The 26,397-nt window shown below is 43.4% G+C and overlaps 2 protein-coding genes across 4 annotated transcripts in view; both read left to right on the forward strand.

Annotated features, from left to right (window-relative positions):
* The window catches only part of CNOT2 (CCR4-NOT transcription complex subunit 2), an 82,604-nt gene extending 81,387 nt beyond the window's left edge, over window positions 1-1,217 (forward strand). For all 3 annotated transcript variants that reach the window (XM_085569828.1, XM_021528960.3, XM_085569827.1), the window contains exon 15: window positions 81-1,217. In XM_085569828.1, coding sequence (XP_085425954.1) covers window positions 81-167 — 87 coding nt within the window. In that variant the 3' untranslated portion in view covers window positions 168-1,217. The remainder of the gene's footprint in view (window positions 1-80) is intronic.
* A 179-nt stretch (window positions 1,218-1,396) lies between these two features.
* Window positions 1,397-24,653, forward strand: KCNMB4 (potassium calcium-activated channel subfamily M regulatory beta subunit 4). Its single transcript, XM_021528984.4, has 3 exons — window positions 1,397-7,632; window positions 16,019-16,146; window positions 23,781-24,653. The coding sequence occupies exons 1-3, from the start codon at window positions 7,294-7,296 to the stop codon at window positions 23,947-23,949; spliced, it is 636 nt and encodes a 211-aa protein (XP_021384659.1). The 5' UTR covers window positions 1,397-7,293; the 3' UTR covers window positions 23,950-24,653.
* Window positions 24,654-26,397: the final 1,744 nt, after the last annotated feature.

Raw genomic sequence — 26,397 nt, forward strand, 5'->3', positions numbered from 1 at the left:
TAGACCAGGTGTTGACAGGTAAATGATACATTGTTTTATTTGTGTTTGTCTTTTTTTTCTTTTTTTTTTTTTAATTGTAGGAGTTCCACCTGGAATATGACAAATTAGAAGAAAGGCCTCATCTGCCATCAACCTTCAACTACAACCCTGCTCAGCAAGCCTTCTAAAGACTTCCCTTTTCTTGGGGTATGGCTGTCTCAGCACAATACTCAACATAACTGCAGAACTGATGTGGCTCAGGCATCCTGGTTTTAATTCCTTGAGGATCTGGCAATTGGCTCATGCGAAGGGTCACCATTTGAGGTCCTGCCTTACTAATTATGTGCTGCCCAACAACTAAATTTGTAATTGTTTTTCTTTAGTTTGAGCAGGGTCTGAATTTTTGTTTGTTTTCTTTTTTGCCAGCAGACAAGCTTGGGTCTGTAAAGACAAGCGAGTACACTGACAAAAGTTTACCACTTAGTTTTCCAAAATGTAAAAACAAAAAAAAGAAAAAAGACAAAAAATTAGACAACAAAATTTGCATTGTTCATTGTAGCACTATTGGTAATAAAAAATGTTTGTGCATTTTTATGTGAAGATCCTTCTCGTATTTCATTTGGAAAGATGAGCAAGGTTTGCTTCCTTCATTTTACTTCCCCTTCTGTCTTTGAAAGGCAGTTTTCGCCAAGCTTAATGCAAGAATATCTGACTGTTTAGAAGAAAGATATTGCCACAGTCTCTGGTTAGTTTCCAGGGTTGTGTATTACTGAGCTTCATCTTTCCAGAATGAGCAAAACACTGTCCAGTCTTTGTTACGATTTTGTAATAAATGTGTACATTTTTTTTAAATTTTTGGACATCACATGAATAAAGGTATGTATGTACGAATGTGTATATATTATATATATGACATCTATTTTGGAAAATGTTTGCCCTGCTGTACCTCATTTTTAGGAGGTGTGCATGGATGCAATATATGAAAACGGGACATTCTGGAACTGCTGGTCAGGGGACTACTTTGTCGCCCTGTGCACTAAAGGGCCAGATTTTCAGCAGCCAAGGACATCCATACCCAAGTGAATGTGATGGGACTTAAAGAAGTGAACTGAGACAATTCACTCTGGCTGTTTGAACAGCAGCGTTTCATAGGAAGAGAAAAAAAAAAGATCAATCTTGTATTTTCTGACCACATAAAGGCTTCTTCTCTTTGTAATAAAGTAGAAAAGCTCTCCTCACTGCAGTGTTGACTTTGATTTGAGATTGTGAAATTATTTCTTCAACAATGAAATATGGAAAAAAAAATTGACGTATTAAAACTATCGAGCTGTACAGTGGTTAAGACACTTGAAGAGTCTTTTTGCTGCTGACAAGTAAATTTATGAGAATTTCATATTCTTTTCCACAGTAAAGTTTCCATGGCTAAAAACTTTGGTTAACCTTGGTTTCAGATCCCCTCTTTATAATAGCAGATAATTTTTAGAAAGCTGGGTGGGTACCATGTCAAATGATAGAAAGATGCTTCAAGAATTCATCACTTGGGAGAAGCTTGGGTTAGAACTGATCACAGCTTAGTTCCATGTTGGTGTTTTCCCACTGAAATCAGAAATATACTTCATTTGGTGATTGCTATTACGTGAACTTCCAGATGCAAATAAACATGAATATAGACTGGTTCTGAAAACTGCAACTGTTCTGAGTGGAGAAAAAAAAACTTGAACTGTTTGGGATAGTTTTATTTTTCTAGATATGGTTGCTACTTCTCATTGAGTTGCCTCTGGTGATGCAGATCATTGAAAAATACCTGAAATTACCAAAGCAAGACATGTTAGTGAATCCTGGGATTTGGGGTTTCTTTTTCCATTTTGACCCATTTTTCTATGTAGTGCAAAACCAGTTTGTTTGCATGTATTGAATTATGCTTGGAAACTGGACCATTAGTGGCCTTGCTGTGGTTCTGTATCAGGTGTATGGTGAATTTTAAATTCTGAACTTTTTTTAATACCTATTTTAAGATTGTAAACATAAAAATACAAGCCTGTTGATGATTTTTTTTTTCTATTATGAAAGCAAAGTTTTCCCAGCCTGAAGGAAGAGAGTGGTTATAATCCATATAAATAGCACAGCTGAAAAAGATGGTGGCTTGTTCCGTTTCTCAAACCAGAGCAGATTCAAACATATATTTGATTATCCAAATACAAATTTATAAATTTTCAGAATGATAATTTTCCAAAAGCATATTGTTCCCTCCACAATTAATGTTACATTTTTTACTGTCAGAGGTTCATTATGACCTGTGTGGTTTGTTTTTTTTTTTTTTTTTGGTAAGGATTCCCAAAATTATATTTCCTTCTTCAAATCAAATGCAATTATTTTTCATGTTCATGGAAATTAACAATATATGGTAAAGAGAGCAAGATCACTTACATTAAAATACTAAATACCTATGTCACTTTAAAAGCAATTAAACTGAAATTGGGAACCCAAGTTCTCCCAAAAAATACATGATGATACGGTTGTATTCAACTTCCCAGTCTTTCAAAAATGTGAAATGCCTGATTTTGGAAAACTTCTCACCAGTGAGCATGGAACTGGTGCTTTGCTCCTTCCAGGTGGAAGAACAGTCTGGCTCCTGATTATCAGTAAAATAAGTATGTATGGAGACTTTAAAATCTGTGACCTAATTTCATTTTACACTGTGGGTTGAAGCAAGAGCAATAGATATAAACAGAAAACAAGGTGTAAGATTGAAACCACTTCTTAACTGATACCATATTAATTTTAAAAATTGAAAAAAAAGAACATACTGCTTTTTTTTACTGAAAGGAAGAAAACCTCAGCCCTCATTTACATACTCATGTGGCAAATGGGTGACTGAATTGCCCTGCAGATTTTCAGACTGACTATTAAGCTCTGAGGCTTATTTAATATGTTTTTACATTCCACTAATGCTATAAATAGGGATATACTAGAATGCTGTTTTTAAATTTGAGGTGGGTGTTTTTCCCCATAACTAGTTTTATACAACAGTGTGCAAGGTAAGTTCTGAGTAGAAAACCCAGTCTTCTTGGAAAGAAGTAGAAGTATTCCTGTTTCTTACCTGTCCAACATGTCTCATAGTCCTTGTGGCATATTGTTTACAAATCTTTACTGAATAGTTAGCTCCACTTTCTCTACAGATCTACTACCTTCAACTTCCAGGGTTTAACATAAGTTTCACTGATTTGATTACATCTGGTATTGCAAAAGACACTTCTTATTTCAGCAATTGTTACTTAGACTACCCTGCTTGTGGGAAAATCACAGGTACCAGAGTGTCATGAAGGAAAGGGTTAAGTATATTCCACTGGGGTCTTTAAAAATGAGCAAACAAAAAACCACCCCACACTTGGTCTCCTCAACCTTAGTGGTGTGGTGCTGCAAATACACACATGAGAACTTTCATGGGCATGAAGTAATCTAATTGAAGCCCCAAGTAATCCAGGAAAGCCTGCAGATGCTCACATGGGTAAAAATATTTCTCATGTGACTGACCTTTGATGAAGTGTTGGCTGCATCTGTTGGGGTTCACAACTGACCACACCACTCCATCATGGCTGTGTAGCATTTCTACAGTACGAAGATGTATGATTGTATCACTTGGCTGCATGGCGTGTCTGAAATCCTCTCTGACCCCAAGCCAGTATTTCTTGTCTGTTTGTTTTACAGTTTCCATGAAAAAAAAAGGAGAATGTAACCAAATAAGAATTTGTGTATTGTATTCAGATGCAGGAGAGACCAGAAACAGTCTTTGGCATGACCTAGGCAGGGCTGGGAAACAGAGGTCTGTGGGTCCATCATCTTGCTCCTGAGTGGCTCCTAGGTGGCCATGGCTATGGCAGAAGGCTGTCCATCTTCTAAATAATGCTGTTCAAAGTTGCTAGTCACCTCTAAGAAAATTCCCTCTCCCCCTGCCTCCCTCACCCCCCCCTTCCCCAATCCCTTGGTAACTTCCAATTGAAAATAATTCCATGGCTGGACATTGAATGAAACAGAAAGGAAAAATTGGTTGCTGTCATACTCAAGAAAAGCCTCTAAATGCACAGCTGCCATTCTAACCATGGGATAGCTAGACAGTGCTTTTGGTTTAAGACCCTAAATATAACAGTTACTATTCAAGCCAAATTTCAGCATGTGAAATTAGTTGTCAAGTACCTTTTCATTGTGTCCCTCAAAATTTGCCACTACCCAAAGCCAGTAGAAATTGAATTCTGGTAATGCAGATTGGATTTAGCAGTTAGTCTGGATTGACAGCTGCTGGTTTTATTTTCATATATAGTATGTCAATTAAGTTTTTATTTTTCTGTGATAAGTATGCATGCTCTTGTTTCCATAAATCTGAAAGTTTCCACTATGTTAAAAAGACCTGAGGAAATGCAGCTGGATAACCTACTTTGAAATTTTGGGTTTAATAGTTTCAGTGGCTTTAGCACTTAAAACCACTTTACTGTTAGAGGTAAACTTTTGAAAGCAATGTTAAAGCACATTGAACGATAGTTTTGACTGTTACTGATTCAGCTCACTTCTGGATTAGCAGTGTTGAACTGAGTTTGTGTATTGTTTTTCTAGGCTTCAGTTTCTCATTTGTATTTTATATTGTCTTCTTGGTACTAGTGAGTTAATACATGTCAGGTTTTTCCTGTTGAAACTACCAAAATAATTTTCTGTAAAATCACCTTTTGAACTCCCTCTGGTTTAGCAAACAATCCAGTGAAGTAGCCAGTTGTTATGATTGGGCCATCCTTCATCAGCTGTAAACAGTCCTGATGAGGAGCGAAAGGAAGGCAGGTGTCCCAAAGCTCTCTGGTGCAGACATTGATGAACCTCTGTGGAAACCCTTCAGCATTCTCTAAACTTATTCTTGAGTAAAGGGTGGGTTTGGTTGTTTCAGAGATCTGTCTTCCCTTGGAAGGCCAGTTAACTTTCTGGTGGGCATCACAGCATTTGTTTTATAAAGGCACTCAGTTGTTCTATTTAGATATTTGCTTTTGGAAAAGGTAGTTCATTTCCTGGAAGAGGGGCAGTCAGCATCCTGCACTCCAGCACGAGGCTTGTGCAAGGAAACAGGGAGGTGTGAGCCCAGGCCCAGTGAGCAGTCGGAGTGGGTGTGGTGGCAGAGCTGCGCTGTGGCTGCCCAGCCTCCAGCTGCCTGACCAAGGCAGAGGTGTTCTCAGCACTGGCCATACCAGGTGGGTCAGCTGCAATTGGCCACAGGTAAGGCTGTCCCTTGGTTGTGGGGCAAGGAAGGGCCCAAAAGAGCAGGCAGCAATCTGGTCTTCTGCTGTTGAGATTTTCATATAGACGTTGGACTTCATATGCCAGCTTTCTCAGCCCTGGTGGCTCCTGGTGCAGCCCATGGTCCTGGAGCCAGCATCCCCACTCCTGCCCTCAACAGGTGACAGCAGAGCTAAAATCTTTATAATGGGCCCCCTTTACTCTGCTACAGTGATCAGGCACTGATGATCATTTTTCACTTCAAATTGATCCAAATAGACTTTAAGTCTTGACTGAGTCATTGGTGCAGAAGTTCAGAATCTATGAGATCACCTGGTGAATGCTTAGTCCATTTCTAGTTAAAGTACAACTTCAGCATCTCCCCAGCTGTGGAGGATGTAGGGCTTGGATGCACACAGGAGGACTAGCTCAAGGTTGCTCTGTCACCCAGTGAGCTGTTGCCTTAATTTCCATCTGACAGCACTTTATGTACAAGGGATTGCAGGGACTTGAACCAAGTATGGAAGGCCAGCTGTTCAGGAGGTAAGACAGAAGGAAGCCGCAGCTCATTTAAACTGAGAAAGCAGAGCTGGAGCTTCCCTTTCAGGTGGTACGTGACTGATCAACCTGATTATAATTTTATTTTTTATATTATGAAAACTATGCAACAAGCCTCTACCATTAGAGACTGCTGTCACTACAAGTGCTGGCGGCACAGAGCCAAGGACTAGGCAAGAGGAGTTGAGTTTCTAGTATAAACACCTATAGGAGTTTTAAGTAAAAAAACCCATAATTCCAGCTCAGAGCTGGTATACTTTTTCAGAAACCCTTTGATAATCAGGGCAGGCTACTGCAAAGCAGCTGGCTTGAGGGGAGTGTGGTGGTTCACTTGTGCAAGCAAGGACAATATTTACATCCATCTATATTCATGGCACAGCGTGGACTTAATAGCCTTCCTGCCAAACCTTGCTTAATAGTCCATTTGGAGAACCTACGGATCAGCTTCATTTATAAAAGTTTGATGTTGCAGTCTGCAGTGGGAAAGAAATTGGAAAAGGAAAGTGCTATTTCCCAAACTTTTTCTGCATTTCTGTACCTTCTTGTCTACAGTGCCATCAAGTTCAGCTATCAGCTCGGGCCTCATTTTGTTATACTAATTGCCTGTGATAAAGACTACAGAATAGAACTATAAGTATTGCATATGGTACTTTGGCACCGAAGAATTTGTGTTGCCACAGTGGGAAATGCTGGCTAATAACCAAGCTTTATTTGCCAAATAAATACATTTTCTTGAATCAGCAGCTTTTCTTGCAAACCTGCTTGGAAGACAGCATTTCTTAGGGTGAACCTTCAAGGGTCAATACCTTCCTGTTCAAAGCAACTCCTGTGTGTGATAGCTATCATCTTGCTTGTCTTGTTATCTCTGTCCCTACTGTGCAGATGCTGGTTTTGGGGCTGGCCAGAACACTTTACTTTGAACTCCAAAAATGTTAACATTTGGCTAATTCCCATTATGCCCTTCTTTATTAATAAGGTGAAAATAGAAGCTGACTTCTCACTTGTGGATGCTTAATTTCTTTCATTTCATATCCATTTCCTCCTCTGCTCATAGAGACCTTGCAGACTGTGATGCCTTAGGGGTACTGAATGGAACTTTACACAAGATCTCCAAGATTTAAGAAGGAAGCCAGTGGTGAGATGTTGCCTTAGGGGGGGGCCACAATGCACCCAAAGGACCCCACCCACCCTCTTCTAGATATTGTACATTGCATGATGGTACCCAATATTAATCCGGACTAACCCTCCGCACAGCAAATCTCCAGTCAGATAATCGGGTTGCAAGCTGTCCCTTTCCACTCCCGGAGGGCTCTGAATTAGGTCAGACGGGATTAAATTTGCTTTTTTTATTATTTGTCTTTTTTTTTTTTTTTTTTTTTTTTTCGTGCTGGTTACACGCGCAATCAGCCTCGGAGGAGGCGGGGATGGAGGCGGGGAGCGGCGGTAGTTTTAGCCGATGGCAGTGGCTGATGCCCGGCGGCGGATGCCAGCGGCAGCCGGGCGATGGCGAGGAGCCGGGCGGCTTACGAGTACACGGAGGCTGAGGACAAGAGCATGCGGCTGGGTTTCCTCCTCATCGCCGCCGGCTTGCTTTCCCTCTTGGGTTTGGGTTGTTGCTGGCTTCGCCCGGCGCTGCAGGAGCGGGGCGGCGGCGGCTCCGCCAACTGCACGGTGCTGGCGGTGCGGCAGCTGGGGGAGCGCTTCGCCTGCACCTTCTCCTGCGGGGCCGCCTGCCGCGGCACCGCCCGCTACCCCTGCCTCCAGGTGCTGGTCCGCACCTCCCGCTCCTCCGCACCCGCCCTGCTCCATGAGGACGAGCGGCAGCTGCGCACCAACCCCAAGGTGAGACCTGCGGACGCCCTCCTCTCCCAAAATGCGGGCGGTGGTCCCGTCGCGGCTGTCGGTGCCCGTTCACCGCTCCTGGCACTCGCCCTCTGTTCGGTGCGGGGATTTCTCTTTTGGGAGGTGGAGGGTGGTAAGTGAAGTGGGGGAGTATCCGTCCGAAATGCCGCTCTGCTTGTTGCTCAGCAAAAAGTAGTATATCTCTACAGTGTTTATATACATATATAATCTCAGGGAAGGCTTAGGCTCGATACTTGGAAAAGGCTCTTCACCCAGAGGGTGGTTGGGCACCGGAGCAGGCTCCCCAGGGAAGTAGTCACAGCACCAAAGCTGACAGAGTTCAAGAAGCGTTCGCTCTCAAGTACATGGTGTGACTCCTGGGGCTGTCCTGTGCAGGGCCAGGAGGTGATCTGGATGATCCCAGTGAGTGCCTTCCAATTCGGGATATTTTGTGATTCTATATAGCATAGTATAACATACTGTATGTAATGTATACTGTACTATATAGTGTATTACACTGTACTATATACTGTATAGTATGGTACATGCACACACATACACACACATACACACACACACTGTCTCACTCTCACACACTCTCACCCTCCGCGGCCAGCTCCATTCCGTCCGTCCCACCCGCGTCCGGAGCGCAGCCCCGGGCGGCAGCGCAGGGACGGCAGCGGAGGCTCCTCTGCCGTTCCCCGGCTCTCCCCGCCGGAGCCCCGGGACGCCGGTGCGGAGAGGAGGCGAAAGTCCTGCTGCCGGCGGGGAGGTCTGTGTGCTCGGGCAGCGCCCGGTGCCGCTGCGGTGCGCGTCCCGGAGGGTGCGGGACTTCGCAGTGCCGCTCCCCGGAGCGCACGGAGAAATGCTAATGGGGCCGCTGCTGGCGGGGAGCTGGGGAAAGGGCTACACCAAAACTAAAGTTTCCCCCGTGCTGTTTTGATTCTTAAACTCCTCCAAGGACCAAACGAAGAATTTGTAAAGTTGCATCTTCCAGCAAACTGGGGGAGTCTGAAGGCAATGTACGATTTGTACTTTCTCTTTCCTTAAAGGCAGTTATTCCTCCTTCTCCTTTTTCTTTTTATGCTGGGTAAAATGGCTTTCCTAGCACGCACATGAGTGGAGGAGATATTATTAAGTAGTTTGAAGAAGATGTCGGAATCCTCCTCCTTCTGAAATAACTTGGAATTAGCACTATGTTGCATCCACATCTCTGTCAAAGAGCTGAAATTTCCTTGCCACTACACTCTTAAGGGCCATGCTCAGCACAATGCAGGGGTGTGTTTGCAGGGCTGGGAAGCATGCTTTGGTGTCCAGCTGGGATGTGCAGCCTCACATCTCCTCAGTCATACTTGCACGGGTGTGCTCCATCACTTGGAAGGCAGATAAAGTTTCACACTCAGGGTTTGAGGGTTGCTTTTCCCCCCTTGGCAGCTTGGAAGGGTGGTCAGGGTAAAAATCAGAAGAGTAAGTAGCAGGATAGTAAATCTGACAGGATTTGGATTAAATTTTTGGCACTGCTCAGAAGTGATGAGTGATTGAAGCTGCAGTGCTGGATGGAGCCTGATTAGAAAGCAGATGAAATGCTGGCCTGTGAGGGAGCTTTGCAAATCTTTTCCTGGGAGTGCTGCTGCCAGGCTCCCTGTGCAGAGGGGTGTGGTGGCAGAGGTGTGCTGGGAGTGCCCTAGCTGTCCGAGCTGCAGGACTTCTCTAAGCATCTCTCCATTTTCAGATGGGCAGGGGGGAGTTGGTAAAATGCAGGAGAAAAGTCACCCTTTTGATATGGGGTAAAGATGACGTGGCTCTGCAGAGGGGCAGCATGGCTCTCCCTGAGCGTGGCTCTGTGGCTCAGTCGTGGTCATCTCCAGCAAGGAGCTGGGAGATGGAAAGTGGGAGATGGGAGGTGAGTGCTGATTGCCACCAGAATGCCTGGGCTCAGCAGCTCTGGCAGCATCTGCAGGTTCAGCAGCAGCTTTCAAATTGGACCTTTCTGAGTAGTCCAAGTGTTTTGTTTTGTTTTTACTTCTTGATCTTATTTACTTCTGCCTTTCTGTAACTATGGTGGGAAGAGAAGGATTACACCTGCCCGGGGGCTGAATTGCAATTGCAGGGAGGCACTCCAAGCTTGAGAAGTAATGCCTGTAAATATCACTCAGAAAACTATTTTTATTTAACAATTAATTTCATGTTAACTCTTAATAATAAAACAGGGCTGTTGGCTGTGTGTGGTACTTTCCTGCTTTTACAAATATAATCTCTTTTCTTTACCTTCCACCTTGTGTTTCTAGGTGTGGGCTGTTTACCCTGGGATATTGATTGCTGAGTATTAAATCTGATTTACCAGATGTGACCAAGCAAAAAAGGATGCATTTTTTTTGATGTAACTGTAGTCTTTGGTAGTAACTGAATTTATCTCAGTGGAAAATTGTGCAGAAAAAAAATGTGCTCTAATTATTGTCCCTACTTTAAGAAGCTTATGTAAAACAAATACAAAATAAGCAGAAAAGTCAGGTCTCATCAGGAAACATACCTTTGTAAGGGACTGAAGTCTGGATCTGTTTATTTGGTTTTCCCTTTTTTTCCCTAATTCAATGTCTGCAGAGACAAACAGTTATACTCTCCTTTAATTTTTGATTTAAAGTCTTGCTGTCTTTGAAAGCTTTCAGGATTTTATGTTGAGGTACATTAGTTAGAGCACAGAGTAAGAATCTGCTGGATTTAATGCTTGGGATCCCATATATATTTATGAACAAACACTTGGAGAGCTGTTTAACCCTTCCTGTTCCCATCACATTTTTGCACTATGCTTCCTTGTGTTGATGCACTTAGACATATATACATGTGAAACAGTTCCAACTAGCTAGAAGGGGAAAAGAAGAGCAATTTTGTTTTGAACATTTTTTAATTTTAATTTCTGCTTAGGTGCTTCTCTTTGTAGGGTAGCAATTTTTCTCTGTAAATCAATAGTGAGAAAAGGCATAGTTCAGGCTCCTTACAACACACAACAATAACAAATCAGCTGGCAGCTTCACTCCACCCAAAAATCCCAAGTGTATTTGATTAAAAATCTTCTATGTTCTGTAGTAGAGCAGGCTGACACATAAGCATATCACAGATATGAATGTCTGTTCCAGTGAGGAAAAATATTTTTCTAGATGCAGGAAAAAGAATTTTTTTTCTTCTCTTGCTTTCTAAGATAATCACATTATCTTAGAAATACATACATATATATATATATATATATATAATATATTATGTACAGCCCAGGATTCATTTTAGCTCTTAAAAGATTATATAGCTGGGTCAGAGATAATCCAGGAATGTATATATAAAGCACTGAACGTGATTACATTTGTGTTCAGTCTCAGTGATCTGTGGATTTCTTTTTTGTTTTTTTCATTGCTGTCTCAGAGGAAGAAATTTATTGGAGTGACTGTAGCCTTTCTTCAGCTGCCTTGATAGCAATAATAATCTCTGAGATAAGGCTTAAGCAGGATTAATTCCAAAGTCAATTTGTCGCTATTACTCCCTGGCCATTAGGCATGTTGGTGGTGCACACAGCCAGCGCAGGGACCAGGCCACAGCTCTGCCTGGAAAAATGGCAAGGGAGTATGTCAGCTGCTGAAAACATCTGTTTTCTGGCTTTTTAGACATTTCCCTTTCTACATCTGCAGTTAAGTGTAGGGTTGGAAGAAGTTGCCCTCTGTTCTTCCAAAGAAACTTTTAGGGAGTGACTGGTAAGACAGAGGAAGAAGAAGGTACCCCAGTAGTGCATGGAGACACACACAAAGTTAGGAGAAGCTCCTCTATTGCTTGGTGTGGTGGGTTGACCCTGGCTGGATTTCAGGTGCCCACCCAAGCTGCTGTATCACTCCTCAGGTGGATAGGGGAAAGAAAATATAATGAAAGGCTTGTGGGTTGAGATAAGGACAGGGAGAGATCACTTACCCTTTAACATCATGGGAAAAATGGACTTGACTTAGGGAAATTAATCTGCTTTATTGCCAAATAAATCAGAGAAGGGTACTGCATAAATAAAATAAAATCTAAAAATGCCTTTCCCCTACTCATCTTTTCTTCCTGAGCTTAACTTCACTCCTAATTTTCTTTACCTTCTCCTTCCCACCAGCACAGAGGGACAGGGAATGTGGGCTGTAGTCAGTTCATCACACATTTGCACTCCTTCCTCTTCACACTTTTTCCCTGCTCTAGTGTGGGGTCTCTCCCACAGGAGACAGTCCTCCATTGCCTTCTCCAGTGTGGGTCCTTCCACAGGCAGTAGCTCTTTATGAAGTGCTCCAGCATGGCTTCCCCGCAGGGTCACAAGTCCTGCTGGAAAACCTGCTCCAGCACGGGCTCCTCCCTCCACAGGATCACAGGTCCTGCCAGGACCCTGCTCCCATGTGGGCTTCCCCCAAAGTGACAACCTCCTTTGGGCGTCCCTTTGTGTGGTGTGGGGTCCACCATGGGCTGCAGGTGGATCTCTACTCCAGCAGGTGTTGTAGGGCTTGCCCCACCAAACAGATGGTACATGTCTGTCCCATAGCTCACCAGGAGCCAGAAGGACGGTCACTTGGAAAGTGAGTTTAAAATCTTGCTCTGGAATTCCTTTGGTTTGTCTTTTGGGCTGAATTGCTTCTATTTTGGGCCAGGATGTCTCTTCACATTTTAAACTTTCCTGGACTTGTAGTCTATCAAGTCTGTCTTCTTATTAAAATGTGACTGAATTAGGCAATAATTGATCTTTGAAAAGCATGAAATTCAATCTGGAAATTAAGCCATAGTCAAGAGTTCATGCATCTGTTCTTTCTCTGTGATATGGAAGAATATCTGCCCTCATGAAGTGTTCAGAAGCACCAGGAATCTTCCCAGGCATCTGCAGGGACACTGAAGTGGGAGCATCCAGCAGCAAACACAAATACAAATCCTACAAAACCTTGGTGTAAAGATGTATTGGCTATTAAGTGACATTTTTACTAGTGTCCTAGCTTGCTTTCAGTTGGCATTTGTTTATGTTTTGATGCCAGTATTTCATCCCATGTCTTGTAAGGGAGGACTACAGATTTAACGTTTCAGAAACTGCCTACTGCCAAAGTGGAGTTATTTCACATTCATCCATCAACTCACAGCAGCAAAGTTTGTGAGGATATGATCCCCTTTTATCTGCCTGCTGAATCTGTTTTGGAGGGAATAGAGCTGGTCAAGCAAGTGCCCTAGAAATGTGCTTGGGAGGCTGAGTAAAGGGAGATCCACCCCCTATGTGGGTCAGAAAGAGACAAAAAGCACCTTGGGTTCGTGGGGACTATGCTGGTCCTGGGCTGGTAAACAAGCTCCAGTGTTCGTGCAGCAGCTTATAATGTTCACACTGGGATTGCATCTTGGGTGTTTTCTGGGGCTCAAGGTCTTTGCCACATGGAGTTGATGTTTCAGGGTGGCCCTTGGGATTCATATTTGGACAGGGACCATTCCTCTCTTCAAGACTGTTAATCTTCAACAGGCAGAAGCAGTGACACCACATGAATTTATGGCAAAACCCCAGGTGTCTCCTTTGTGTTTTCCACATGAAGATAAAGAGGAAGAGGTAGAAATGTATCCAGCATGCTTTCTGTCAGCAGGGAATAGGTGTGCAGAGAATGATGTGAAGTTTGAGTTATGGAAAGCATTTGCTGTTGTTCCCAACTTCTAGGGGTCCCTCCTGGTAATAGTCCCATGCACTCATGCTTTGGCATAGGAAAATATAAGTGCTGCCCAGAGAAACTGTCTGTGGGCCCCTTTGCATCTTCCAAACCAAGAAAATCCCTGTCCTGAAAAACTCAATTTTAATATCTTCATTTTGAGCTAACAGCATGGGGACTGATGGGAAAAAATGTGAAGTGCTCTGTGATGAAATGTCCTGGGAGACTGCTAAAACTTGATACTTGTCTGTTCAGACAGACATCTCTTGGGAAAAGAGCTCTCTGGTTGTTTCTAAGCCTAAAACTCAGGATGGGGCTAACCAACAATTCACCAGGTTATGAACTTTGTGAAGGATTCAAGTAATATTTTGTGGGGGTGGAAGGTCTCTGAAGGATCCAGAGAAAGTTTAACCAGGACTGGTGGGGTGGTTGCATTTTCATAGCAGAGGACAGCAGCAGGCTGAGCCAGGAAGAGGAAACATTTCAGAGGATGGAGGAAATATGTGTACTGGAGCCAGGAACACAGAATAGGAGTTTTGAGATAGCTGGGTGTGTTTAGGCAAAGTAATGTCTATTGGTACTTAGCTGGTTTGTCTAGTTATTAATTTTGAGTGCTGGCTAAAGAGTGGTTGGTTTGAGGGCTCTTTCTAGAGCCCCTAAAAGCTGGGGGCTACCTACAGGCTGGGGGCTTGGGAAGAGCAGCATGGTGATTACTGTCAGATGTAGGCAGTGAGTGCACAGCTCGTGGGATGTGGTGCCATTTCCAAAGCAGGAAATGCTCCATAAAGGAAAACATCAGAGTGGAGGATGTTGGAAGGGCTGGATCCCAGGCCAAGCAGGGAGGAGGGGACCAGCTAGGAAGGTGCAGCACGTTGGTGCTGTCAGGGGTCAGAGCAGAGCCAGCAGCACTCTCAGGTGTCTTCTGCCAAATTTGCTGACTCTGCCCAGCTGCTGCACAAATGTGTTTATGCACCAGGAGTGTGGAGGAAAACGGGGGGTGTCTGATGCTTCCAAAGTGGACAACCAAACCAAAAGTTCTGTTGACCAAGGAATATTATCAAAGATGGCAATAACAGTATGTAACAAATCCTGCATTCTGGTTTCCGAATTAGAGTGGTGTTGCCATTCATTTCTGTCCTCCATCATCAGCAGTGGGACAATGTCTCACTACGACAACCCTTGTTTAGGGTCCCGTGAACAGGGAAATAAAGTGAGCTCTGTGCCATGGCAACACCAGCCAGGAGTCCATGTGAAAATGGAGATCCTTGCATGTGGAAAAGGTAGGTTTCAGTTTGGAAGCAGTAAGGAAGACCTTGCAGATTCTTTTCATTCTGAAGTATGCAAAACACTGGCAGCAATTGCGGGTGCTGACCGAAGTGGTCAGATTTTACATGATCAGGGGAATAAAATCCTGAGATTTATCTCTTGCCCTTGGAATGGCAAATCTTCAAGATGTTGTATGGTGAACATGGTCTTGTAGGTCTGTACATCTTAGGTATAGTGTGCAGCTGGGCACAAGGTAAGCCCCTGTGACACCTCAGCAGAAGGAGAGGAAGCACTCGCTAGGCACAGTGAGCCATGGTGATCTTTATTCTCATGTCAGAGAGGGTATCACTGTCCTTGCTGTACTGCCTTCAGGACACTGTGGAGAAATTAATGTTGTGATCATATGTGGGCTCCCTTTAGGGGCTTCCCACACCCTTCACCTCCTGCTCCCTTATCCTTCCTAAGTAGGAGGCTTTTAACTGCCTTCCCAGTCACACTTTTTTCTATTTGCAGCTCCCAGTTTTAAAGGAATTAAAATTCAGTGTGTGCTCTTGGTGTCTGTACGTCCTGCAGGGTGAAAGGTCTCTGTGTTACAGGAGGATCTGCTGAGCTGAGTTACTCAGTGTGGTTCAACAGCTCCTGTCATGATCTCCAGTATGGATGCCTGGTAAAAATGAGAGGGATTGTGCTTGGACACAGAACTCTGATAGTGCTGACACTTGATTCAGTGAACTGTTTGTTTTATGTTGTTCAACTGCCTGTGGCTATGAATTAAGTGTGGTGTGTCAAAGACTTTGAAACAAGTTGTGTGTGTGTGTGTGTGTGTGTGTGTGACCAAAAGAGGGGAAGAAATTCCCTTGATCTCTGGACTTTGAAGCAGATGTCTTAAGGTGAGATCTGCAGGTAGCTCAGTTGCATGCTCAGCTCTCCTTGACTTCTGTACAGCAGAAGATGCAGACAGTGGAAGAATACCTTCTTGTATCAGTGGACATCAGCCAGATATCCCATCACCTGGGAAAGCTTGCTGGACTCTTTGGATTATTTATTAGCATGATACTTAACAAAACTTGTGATTACATGCCTCACTGAAAATAGGAAGTTATTCAAATCCAATCCATGCAGCTGGCTAGGAATATATCAAAATGAAATGATCATTTTCACGTTCATCATGCCAGACCCCAAGATGTTATGATGTGGTTTGGTTTAAGAGTGGAACAAACATGTCAAAGCCTTTATTTTCTTTCTGAATGCTATTATATTCTTTTCCAGTACCTGCACAGAATAATTAGCAATTAAAGTTAAATTTCTTTTCTGTTTCTTTGGAGATTTTGTTTATTATTCTCAGTCCATTTCAGTCACGCTGGTATCATGAGGAAAACACAGAGAAGTGATGCCCTGTGTTCTTGAGCACAGCAGTAACTCTGTTTTGCAATGTGTCTTGGCAGTGCTCATACATCCCTCCCTGTGCAAGAGATGATCAGGAGAACTCTGAGAACGTCACGTACAAGCAGAAGTACTGGAAAGAGAAAGTGGGTTCTCAACCATTTACGTGCTATTTTAACCAGCACTTGAGGTGAGTAATGTCCATTTGGCTAGGCAGGCGTGCTCATGCATCTGCTTAACAGCTGTCCATTGGTTCTGCTTGAAAATACATATAAATGCATGCATATGTATATACACACAGAGACCCCCTCCAGGGCAATGTGGTTTATCACGCAGAGCTCAGTGCAGAACTTTGCAAGACAACTCTATTGATGAAAAACTATACAGAAAGGAAAGGAGTATTTTTACCACTTGAAGTAAAAATATAAAACTCCGAGAAAAGTTTTCCTTAAAGTGTGCAATTTTTATAGCAAAAAGCATCTTGGCTTTTACCACTCAGCAGATTTCTGGTGTGGATATTAGCATTCCTTTCCTCCACAGAAAATAAACTCTACTCTATTCACGGGAGAAAAGAAGAGAACAAATAGGGCAAACTAACTCAGTAATTTTGTTCATAGAAGATTTGTGGATCAGATGTGTGTAATAAACAGCAACAGAACTGCCAGGTTTCCTACATGCTTGCAGAGTAGAAAGTTGTAACCTAAAGCATCTCCCCTTCTGTTTCAGTTCTTACTTTTACTGCCAGTGTTGATGTGGCTGCCATGCACATGAGAGTGATGTGTGGTTTCCTTCCTTCAGTAAACAGAAAGGGGAGGGAGTCCTTTTTCCTGTCTCTGATGGTGATATGCCAGGAAATAAAAGGCAATGTGGCTGCAGGAGGAGGTTAGTCCTAGCCCACAAACACTTGAAAGTTAAATAGACGAGGGAATAGCTCATGACTTGCAGGTGCAATTCAGGGCTCAGTGTGGGAGCATTGGCACCAGATACTTAAGTTCAGAAAGACAATCAGGAGGAGAATGGATGGCAGGTGGAGAAATGCCTGACTCTCTTGTGGGTGTCCTGCTGAGTGCCTTGGGGCCTCCAGGTTTGTCCTAGGCTGCCTATAATAGTTTTCTCCCTGAAGAGACTGTAGACCCAGCCAGCATGCCCAGGATGAGTTTGTTGTCCCTGGTTAACTCTTTGCAGAGGGACACCACCAAAGCTTTGTAGCAATTTTTTTTCCTTTAGAGGGTGAAGAAACATTGCTTACAGCATGCAGGGGTTAAAACTTAGGGCACTCTGAGTGATGACATCAGACCTGTCTGGGACTTTCTTGGGAGTCCTCTGGTCCACAAGGTGCCAAAGCTTGGATCTGGTAACCAGGAGCCAAGTTATGATTCTGGTTTTTGTGGGCAGGCAGGTGTTGCCTGTTCCTTGTACTCCTGAAAACTGGGACTTGCAGGATCCACTGCCCAAGTGAGCAGGAGAGTCAGAAACATGGGTTTGTCTGCAGGAGAAGTCATGGCTAGGATACATCTAAAACTGATGTGGAAAGGATGATGTGAATGTTAACTTTTTTAGTCAGTGGAGAGAAACGGGCCTTTTATCCTACCCCAGAGTAAATGCCTGATACAGGTCAGATGCCCAGAGGTGTTTATTTCTCTCCTGTAGAGGAGTGTAGCTGTCCAGAGCTATGGGAGCTGATTCTCAATTACATTTTGATAGAGCAAAGACAAACCTTTTCTGCAAAGGCTGCATGCTGCCTAGCATCTGACATTTATGTAAGCTGGCGCTGAGAAATTGTGCAGCATTCAGGAAGGCTTTTTTCCCCTAAAGATGCTGAATCCTATACTGCTAAAAGTTCTTGCCAGCACAATGGCTGCCTTGAAACACTGCCTTTTGCTGATCATACAACAATTCATACACAGGATAAGAGAGGCTCGCTGCCAGAGATACTAGAAGATAGCCTAAGCTGAAATGTGTACACCATCTATTTTCTTCTGGAGATAGCAAAGAGCTTTGGGAGATAAGTTCTGCTGACTGGGAATGTGCTTGCTTGGGTATACTTTTAGAGCAATGATGACTAAGCAGCCTGCAAAGCAGTAAAAAGAAACCATAACAAACTGAGGGAGAAGCCTGTTCCCTTCAAAATAGAAGTGTGCATGTTTTCTGACAGTATTTTTTCACTGTGTGAATAAACTAACTGTTGTCTGTCAGTCTGTATAAAATAATATATATAATAATTATATAACAAATAAATTTTTAGAGAATTTAGTATTTGTAATATTAATATTCCCTCTTTTGAAACAGCATCTAGGTAAATATACAGGCAATTAATGAATATCATCTGCTCTTCATCGAATTTACTCAATCTTCATTGTCAGAACTATTGCTGCATGCAGAGTATACTGTTAGGAACATCTTCCTTTCAGTTTGGTGGGTTCAATAGGTTATTTTGAAAAGATTAAAAAAGGGATGCCATTCTTACAGTTCAAAGTTATACGAAAGGGATGAGAAGCAGATTTGGCAATTTCAACCATTCTCAGTTACCATAAATCAAACTTCCCAGCAAAATGAGCTGCCTGACATTTCTCTTAGGGAACCAAGTACAGCTTATCTTAGAGCTCAGACCTTACTGAAGAGCAAGGTGTTGCATTGCCACCGTAGGCTCTTCACTTTAGTGTCGCACTCTTCTGTGACAAGCTTTGGGACAAAGGGTTCAAGCTACATAGGGAAGTTGCTTTTTTGGATCTCTGGTGAAGATGCCTGTCTGTTGGCATGATGATATCCCAGTCTGAAGGAAGACCAGCACAGCAGAAACCAACCTTCAGTGTTTCAGACTCTAAAATAAAGGATGAAGTTCTCAGGCTGTTGCCAAAGGTTTTGAGAAGGCACTGAGCTCTAGGGCTTTGCTGTTCTGGATCTCACACCCAGTGTCCCAGCAGTCTGCAGTCATGACCTCATGCAAACAAGGGCCACAGCTGCATGCCCTAAAGTGGGAGGCCTGAGGGAACAGGCAGGCATGGGGAAGATCCTGACAATTTACTTCTTCATGTTCCAGGTGACATTGACATCTATGACAAGAACAAAAAAAAGAGAGAAACTAAGATTGCCATGAGGTGAGACCTCACTGTTTCATGCCACGCAGAGACAGGCACCTTGTGTCAAGTCATTTCTTTTTAGTGGCTGATTTATATGGCATTGTTGCTTGTTGACTCTGGGTTTGTTCCATACACAGGAACACTCTGTGTTTCCTTTGCTGTGGCACAGCAGATGAGCCAGCCATGCTTTAACCTCCTCTATGTTTGCTGCAGGATGCTGTACACAAATTTATCAGAGATTTGAAGAGCAAACCCTGTCAAGTGATCAGTGACAACCTGTATGTTGTTGGGATGCCCTGCAGGGTTCCCACTTATGTCAGAATAATTATGTGTGTAAGCCAAGGGTGCTCAGGTAGTAAGGCTGCTCATCCATAAAATCTTGGAACATAAATTTTGGTTTGCTCTATTACTTCACAGTTTTCTAAATTAATTCCCTCCACCTCTGGAGCAGTGCTTGGGACTGAGGGGGAAAGGACTTGACTGCCAGTGAGACACTGTGCTGCCTCTGCATGCAGCCATCCAGCTGAGGATCTCTGCATCTTGCAATAAGGGAAGAAAAGACTGCTTGTCAGAGCGAAGGGATGTGAATATCTGTGGGAACAAATTAGTGTATTGCAAACATCTTTAAATCCAGATTGTTTGAATACAAAAGCATTTGTAAGGTTTCCTATCCTGTGCCTCCACTTCTGTCAGCTATTGTTGTGCGGCGCTAGGTTCACAGTTTGGTTCATAAGTGACGACAGAAATGTTTATGTCCTGTAATCTTTTGGTCCTACATGACATTTTGGTAATCCCTGCACTGAAATTCTCCCCATGGTGTTCAGTAATTGCTCTGAAGGCTCTGATGGAGGCCTGTTTTGTCTGGTGTCTGAACTACCTGGCAGAACCTAACAGGGATGTGTTGTATAATGCAATTAATCCAGTTAGCCCTGCTCAAAGCACCACAAATGTCCAGCCTTGAGCTCAAAGTCCTGCTAAAAATAAGTCCTGGTCTCACCTTTTAGCAATGAAAACAAAATTCCTTCCTTCTTGTCTGTTCAATGAAAGAGAAAGCTGTGTTTTCAGGGTTAAGGCAAAGGCTTCTTCAGGGATTTTTTTTTCAGTTTGTTGTTTCACTGTGGCTGCTGCTGGGCAGTGGTAGTGCTGCACAGTGGCCATCACTATTTGCAGCAAGAACCAGCTCTGAATGCCTGAGCATGCTTTGCAATCACTGCAGGGTTTCCCCCTTTTGTCCCACTGGGTCTCTTTCTTGCCTCTGTCGCTGTTATGTGCATGGATAACTGGTGTTAAGATTTTGGGTGCATCCCCTCAAGAGGCTTTACATATACTGGCAACCTGACTGGCAGCATTGGTAGAAAGAAGAGACTGCCAATAATCAAGCTGAGTGTGAAGATGCCCAACCCCTCTGCCAACGTATTTGAACTGAAGTAGTATATAAAGTCACAGAGCAAAGATGCATTATTAAAGACACTGTACTTACAGGAGCAAAGCAACAAATTCATTTGTATCGGCTGATTTTCATAGGGAAAAGAAACGTGTTTCTAGGCATTTCTAGGTACTTCTAGGATGTACTTCCTTTGAGTTCAACATCACTGCCTCAGCACCAGGGAGTGACACTCTTAGGCTTTCCAGGAAAGACAGGTCTTTACCATGAGAAGTCTTCCCTTGGGGACAGAACACCTTTGCATTTCTGTTTCCAAGTAAAACAACAAGCCTTCAGACTGTGGGAGCAGGCAGGTCACCTTTAAAAAAATAGCATGAAAAGTCAAAACTGCTAGATTTGCCAAGCAAACCTAAAGCAGTTACATCACTGTGTTTCAAGTGCCACAGAATCACAGAATACTCTGAATTGGAAGGCGCTCACCAGTATCATCGAATCCAGCTAAGGACCCTGCCCAGCACCGCTCCCAAGAGTCACACTGGGTGCCTGAGAGCACTGTCCAAATGTTTCTTGAGCTCAGACAGGCTTGGTGCTGTGACCACTGCTCTGGAGAGCCTGTTCCAGTGCCCAACAACCCTGTGGATGAAGAACATTTTCCTAATATCCAACCTGAACCTCCCCTGACAAAGCTTCATGTCATTCCCTTGGGTTCTGTCACTGGGCACCACAGAGAAGAGGTCAGTGTCTGCCCCTGCTCTTCCCCTTGTGAGGATGTGACTGCAATGAGGTCTCCCCTTAATCTTCTCCACACTGAACAAGGCAACCTCAGCCACTACATATATGACTTCCCTCAAGTCTCTTCACCATCCTCATGTCCCTCTTTTGGATTCTCTCCAACAACTTAACATCTTTCTTATATTGTGGCACCCAAAACTGCACACAGGAATCATGGTGAGGCCACTCCAGTGCACAGGGACTTTTACTGTACTTAAAAGTAGCAGTAATACCCATCTAAACCCAAACCTCATCTCAAAGCTTACTTAAAGGCTTTGTCTTTGACTCTTTGCCAAAAGGGAAACTCTTTCAAATTTCAAAAGTCACAGTCACATCTATAATGGGTGTTTGACATCCATTGCTGCTACCTTTGGTATCTATGGTTTTCAAAACATTTAAGATTCAGTCTAAAGGTTATCTTACTTTCCCCAGTCACACTTTCTTTCCTCTAATTGAATCCAATTTTCTAGGTTTTTGCTTGTCCCTTCTTTTTGAACTAACATCTGCTTAAAAAAAAATACTTTAAATGTCGCTAATAAGTTCAGAGCTGTGAAGATCGAGTGTTGCCTACTTATAGCCTCCTTGTCAAGTAGCACTCTAATTCACAGGTGATGATACAATAACTGTGAGGGAGCAGGCTTATACCTTTTGTGAAAGGATATCTCTCTTCAGGTGCACAGGCTGGTGAGTTTGCACCCATGAAGTTAATACTGCTTTATTCAATTTATAGCGTTCACCTTGCCTGCTTATGTATCTGGAGATTTTTGGTTGCACAGAATTCATACATTTCACTACTGAATACACCTGGGATTCTTTTGATATCTTTCTGTGCTCCTGAATTTCAAATTTTATATAGCTGAGCTGCTCACAATTAGAGTTTTATTCTGCTCCTTACTGCAGAAACATAGACAGGTGTATGAAGTTGGCCTTGGGGACTTTCAGGCTGGCACAGTGCACAGTATTCACTGCACAGCAATTTTGGGTGAGAGACCCCCAAATGCAAATGCAGGTGTAATTAAATCTAGCATCAGGTGTAGCTGGCAGTCTGGCTCCAGTAACTCCTTAAGGATGGATAAAAACTCTGCAGACATGCAAGCCATTCAATTTCTCAGTGTAGCAAAAAGAGTTCCTTCTTTTTCCCTGACAGAATTCTCTCTTAGGGCTCCTTTCTGATCAGGACAAAGCTATCATGGGTGAGACAGCACAGTCATTGAACAGGTCTCTGCTCCCTTGGGCCACCATGTTAGGAGACCTTGATTCCCAGGACATTGCTGGATGAATCTGCTTCTCCAGGATTTTAGGTTGTGAGGTTTGTTGCTCCAAGAAGTGTCAGGGGTCATTGGCGAAGCGACATGCGATGGGAGTGTTTGATGTAAGTGAGGACCAACAGGAGTCAAGACTATAGATATTTTTCTAATTGGAGAAAGTTCTCTTTTTCTCCTTTGCAGATAGTTTTCCAGCAGACTGCGTGTCTCTGGCTGTAGATGGGAAAGCAAGAGTGAAGTGCAAATGCCATGAGACTGATTTAATAACTATTAAACTGCAAGGGAGGGCAGAAAGAGCCAGAGCTGAGGAAAACCTGCCATCACATTTCCCCAACAACATCCCAGACTTGGATGAGGCAGATAGACAGCAGATCTTTCAGACATGTGGCACAGCTAAATTTCCAAATGTCTCAAGATACTTCCACCTCAGTTCTCCTCCTCTCTCCATTTCCCTTTGGAAATGCATAAACCTGTCACAGACCCCACCATGACTGTGTATTAGATGCTGCTGGTGGAGGCCAGGAGGTTCAGGCTTCAAACCTTGCCAAATTGTCCCTGTAGGAGTCTGCTCAAGTCTACTGAGGCACTGCTGTCCAGCAGCCCCAAATCACAGTGTACTGCTGAAACAGACTCTGCTGGGAAGGAGCTGACCTGGGAGCCTTAGGCACGCCAGGGCAGGCTGCAGTCCTCCTGGGGACAGATTTCTTGCAGGCTGCTGCCTGCCACTGCAGCTGGGCTGGTCTGGGCACCAGCAGTCCAGAGCTGAGGACAGGGACCAGCTCCCTGCCCAGACCCAATCCACAGCCAGGGCTGGCTTCATCAGGAGCCTCCATGTAGCCCCATGGACACATCAGTGCCCAAAGCTAAAAGTGAAGCTTTAATTACTGTTTAAATCTATTTCACAGGACCTGATAAGATTTGAGGTAGATATGTATAAATGATGCTTGGTATTATGTTTTTGCCAGAGTGGTTTTGCAATCCACAGTCAGTATGATACTGTATCTTTCATGGCTGTTTGTGATGACCACATTCCCTGGAAGATCTAGAGCACCAACACTGTTTTTCTTTCTTTATTTTTTTTTTAATTTTTTAATCCAGGACTTTTTAGCCTGTAAACACTGCAAGTGGAAAGTTCTCATCATCTGCCATGAGTGCTGGTGATAAGAAGGCAAATAGAAGCATTGAATAAAATAGTCCATTTAATCATCTAGCACTTTGGCAAATAAATCACCTTTACTCTTACCATGTTAGATGATTTCCACTTATGAATTGATGATATTATGTTGATTTATATTTTTTCCATATTCTGTTCCTCCTTTCACAGGCCGGATGATGTGATGCTGAAGCGCACCCATGATGAGACTGTTCTCTTGCACTGCTTCCTCTGGCCCGTGGTGACTTTCCTGGTTGGAGTCCTCATCGTGGTCCTGACCATCTGTGCCAAGAGCTTGGCTATCAGGGCAGAGGCAATAAAAAAGAAGAAGCATTTGTGAGTGGCAAGGCTGCTTGTGGAAAAGAAAAACCTGCAAGAAGGTCTCAGGCAGGTCAACCTGACACACCTGCAGGTCTGTGGGGCACCCAGCTGCATCTCCTTCCAGGGTCTTATCTGTGGTGGAGTAGCTCTTGTCTCAGGACTGTTCTTGGGGTGACTGCCCCATGAAATGCCTGCTAATTGCTTCTTCTGCTATGGCACTAAATAAGTATATTCTACCAAAAAAAAAAAAAAAATCTACACTGCACCAAATATGCTGTGTTCTGTTAGTACTGAAGAGCAGCTACGCAGAAATTGAGACAGTTTATGAAACTCCCTGATGATGTTACTTTCATCTCCACAAAGTGATATTTCCTAATATTTAATACTAAATATTTAAAATATTTACTTTAGCTAGAACATATTTCCAAAATAATAAAATTTTATTGTTTTGGGGGTTTTAACTTTTGGAGGTTTTCTCTATTTTTTTTTCTTTTTTTTATTTTCTTTTTTTTTTTTTTTTAAGATTTAAGGCAAATCTAACATTGTGCTGGCTAGGTTTTTTCTCACTGTGTAGAACTTAATTTTAAAGTTCAAACTTTACCTTCTGTCTAGACAAAATCTTTCATTGCCACCCATTCACTGTGATGAAATGTAGAAATCTCTCAGAAATACTTCTTAAAAATTAAACAGTTATTGGAAAAGATTATTAAATAATGAATTTACTTTATTGCCTCAGTGGTATTCCATCCCTACAGTTTTTCTTGTCCCCTCTCAGATACCCTCTTCATGAATGCTCCAGGCTGTAAGGAGCAGGGATTTTACAGTAGTGGTTTTAGAGGAGTATGTTTTACCAGCATCTTGCCCAAGTAATGGAGTGGCTGAGTGCTTGCTGAGGAGAGCCTGTGTGCCATTGGTGTGACTCACGCTGCCAGAGAAGGAGTCAACTCCTTGTAGGGCTGTGGGTGTTTGCTGCTGAACTGCCCATCCCAGTCACACCAGCTCCATAAAGGCCACCTCCGAGGGGATGCTCCAGAAACCACAAGCAGTGTGACCATGCAGTCTTTCTGGGTCTGCTTTCTCTGCTTGCCCCACCTCCTTGCTGTGTGTGATGGGAGTACCAGCTCTAGCCCCCTTGCTCAATATGGAGAACTCCATATTTCTGGCAGCCTCCCAGAGCACATTTTTGTGTGCCATAGTCAGGGGCTGGGGCCAGAGCAGTTTCATGGCATTTGTCATTGCCCCCGCAGGGCTGTCCCCCCCAGGACCAGCTGTGCAGCTTGGCAGCGCTGGAGTGCAGCAAAATGGAAAAGCCATGTGGCTAGGTCAGGAAAGTGAGTGATTACTGGCAAAGCACTTTAATCTACATTAACGATTCCGCAATTCTAAACATACCGTGTGTTGTACTAATCTCTGATATTCTTAGTGTTATGTGTAAATACCTTGGGGTTCATTGTGATTTTAACACATAGGAGAAATATTTCCTGAGGGTGAGAAAAGTGCTAGATTTGAAAGCCTGAAAGCTTAGTTGGCACAAGGCATGATGACAAACCTGTTTCTATTGCCCAGGGTCCTTTTCAGATTAATTGTATTGTGAGTTTTAGAATTGATTTCCATAAGACCTCTTGTAGACACTGTGGTGCCCAGTGATGAGGCTGATGCAGGGCAAGGGCAGCAGAGTTACTGGAGGTCATTTGCTGCTTTCTCTTCTCACTTGCTATGTGACTTTTGAAGTGTCCTCTGGTCCCAGTCCACATTGGGGTAGCTGTTCCTTCAAAGCAAGTTAAGGAGATATGTTTGTAAGGGTAGGAACTTGATGCTTCTTGGCACATTACTCTGTATGAAAGATCGAGTTGGCATGCGTTCAAGGACCTCCAGTCCTGTAGATGAAAAATATCTCTTGTAAGAAAAATTTCCATTGCCTTGTGTTAAGCATCACCATTTTGAAGGTGCCTGCTGTCCAGCTCGCACTGGTACCTCTGTCTCAGCCTACAGAAAAGAATAGTGCTGGGTATCTTGGGTGCAGAGAGGCTGAGAGCTCTCAGCCTCTCAGAAGAAAGCCTGCAAGCTTCTGAAAGAGCTGTCCTGCAAAGGACACTGAGTTTTGTTTCACTTGTGTCTCACTGCTGTGGCCTTGTTTGCATCCACTGTGATTCTCTTGCCTCAACAACCCACAGAAACACTGCACTGTGTGTCTGATTTGGGGGTTTGGTTGCTATTTTTTAATATATATTACTTACTCTCACTCTGCAAATCACGTAAAGCTGAAGTCGTAGGGTGGTTTGGTTATCTGGGTAAGGTAATGCCAAATTCTCTTCATTTATTTCTCTTTGCTAGCTTCTTACAGTTAAGAGGAATAAGCCTGATTTCCTACATACATTTGTCCTTTGTTTTCCCAAGGGAGAAGGAAATACACAGTGACACAGATTCATCATGAAATTTTAAACCAGTAACTTGGGGCTCACAAATC

This window comes from Lonchura striata, chromosome 1A (genome assembly GCF_050655825.1).
Source record: "Lonchura striata isolate lonStrDom1 chromosome 1A, ASM5065582v1, whole genome shotgun sequence".
In the NCBI taxonomy this organism is placed as follows: domain Eukaryota; kingdom Metazoa; phylum Chordata; class Aves; order Passeriformes; family Estrildidae; genus Lonchura; species Lonchura striata.

What these genes read in the sequence shown, in the direction of transcription:
- KCNMB4 (XM_021528984.4), top strand. Translation starts at nt 7,294, where the DNA reads ATGGCGAGGAGCCGGGCGGCTTACGAGTACACGGAGGCTGAGGACAAG. An exon ending in AGCTGCGCACCAACCCCAAG is followed by an intron (nt 7,633 to 16,018) that starts GTGAGACCTGCG and finishes GTGTCTTGGCAG; the next exon opens with TGCTCATACATCCCTCCCTG. An exon ending in TATTTTAACCAGCACTTGAG is followed by an intron (nt 16,147 to 23,780) that starts GTGAGTAATGTC and finishes CTCCTTTCACAG; the next exon opens with GCCGGATGATGTGATGCTGA.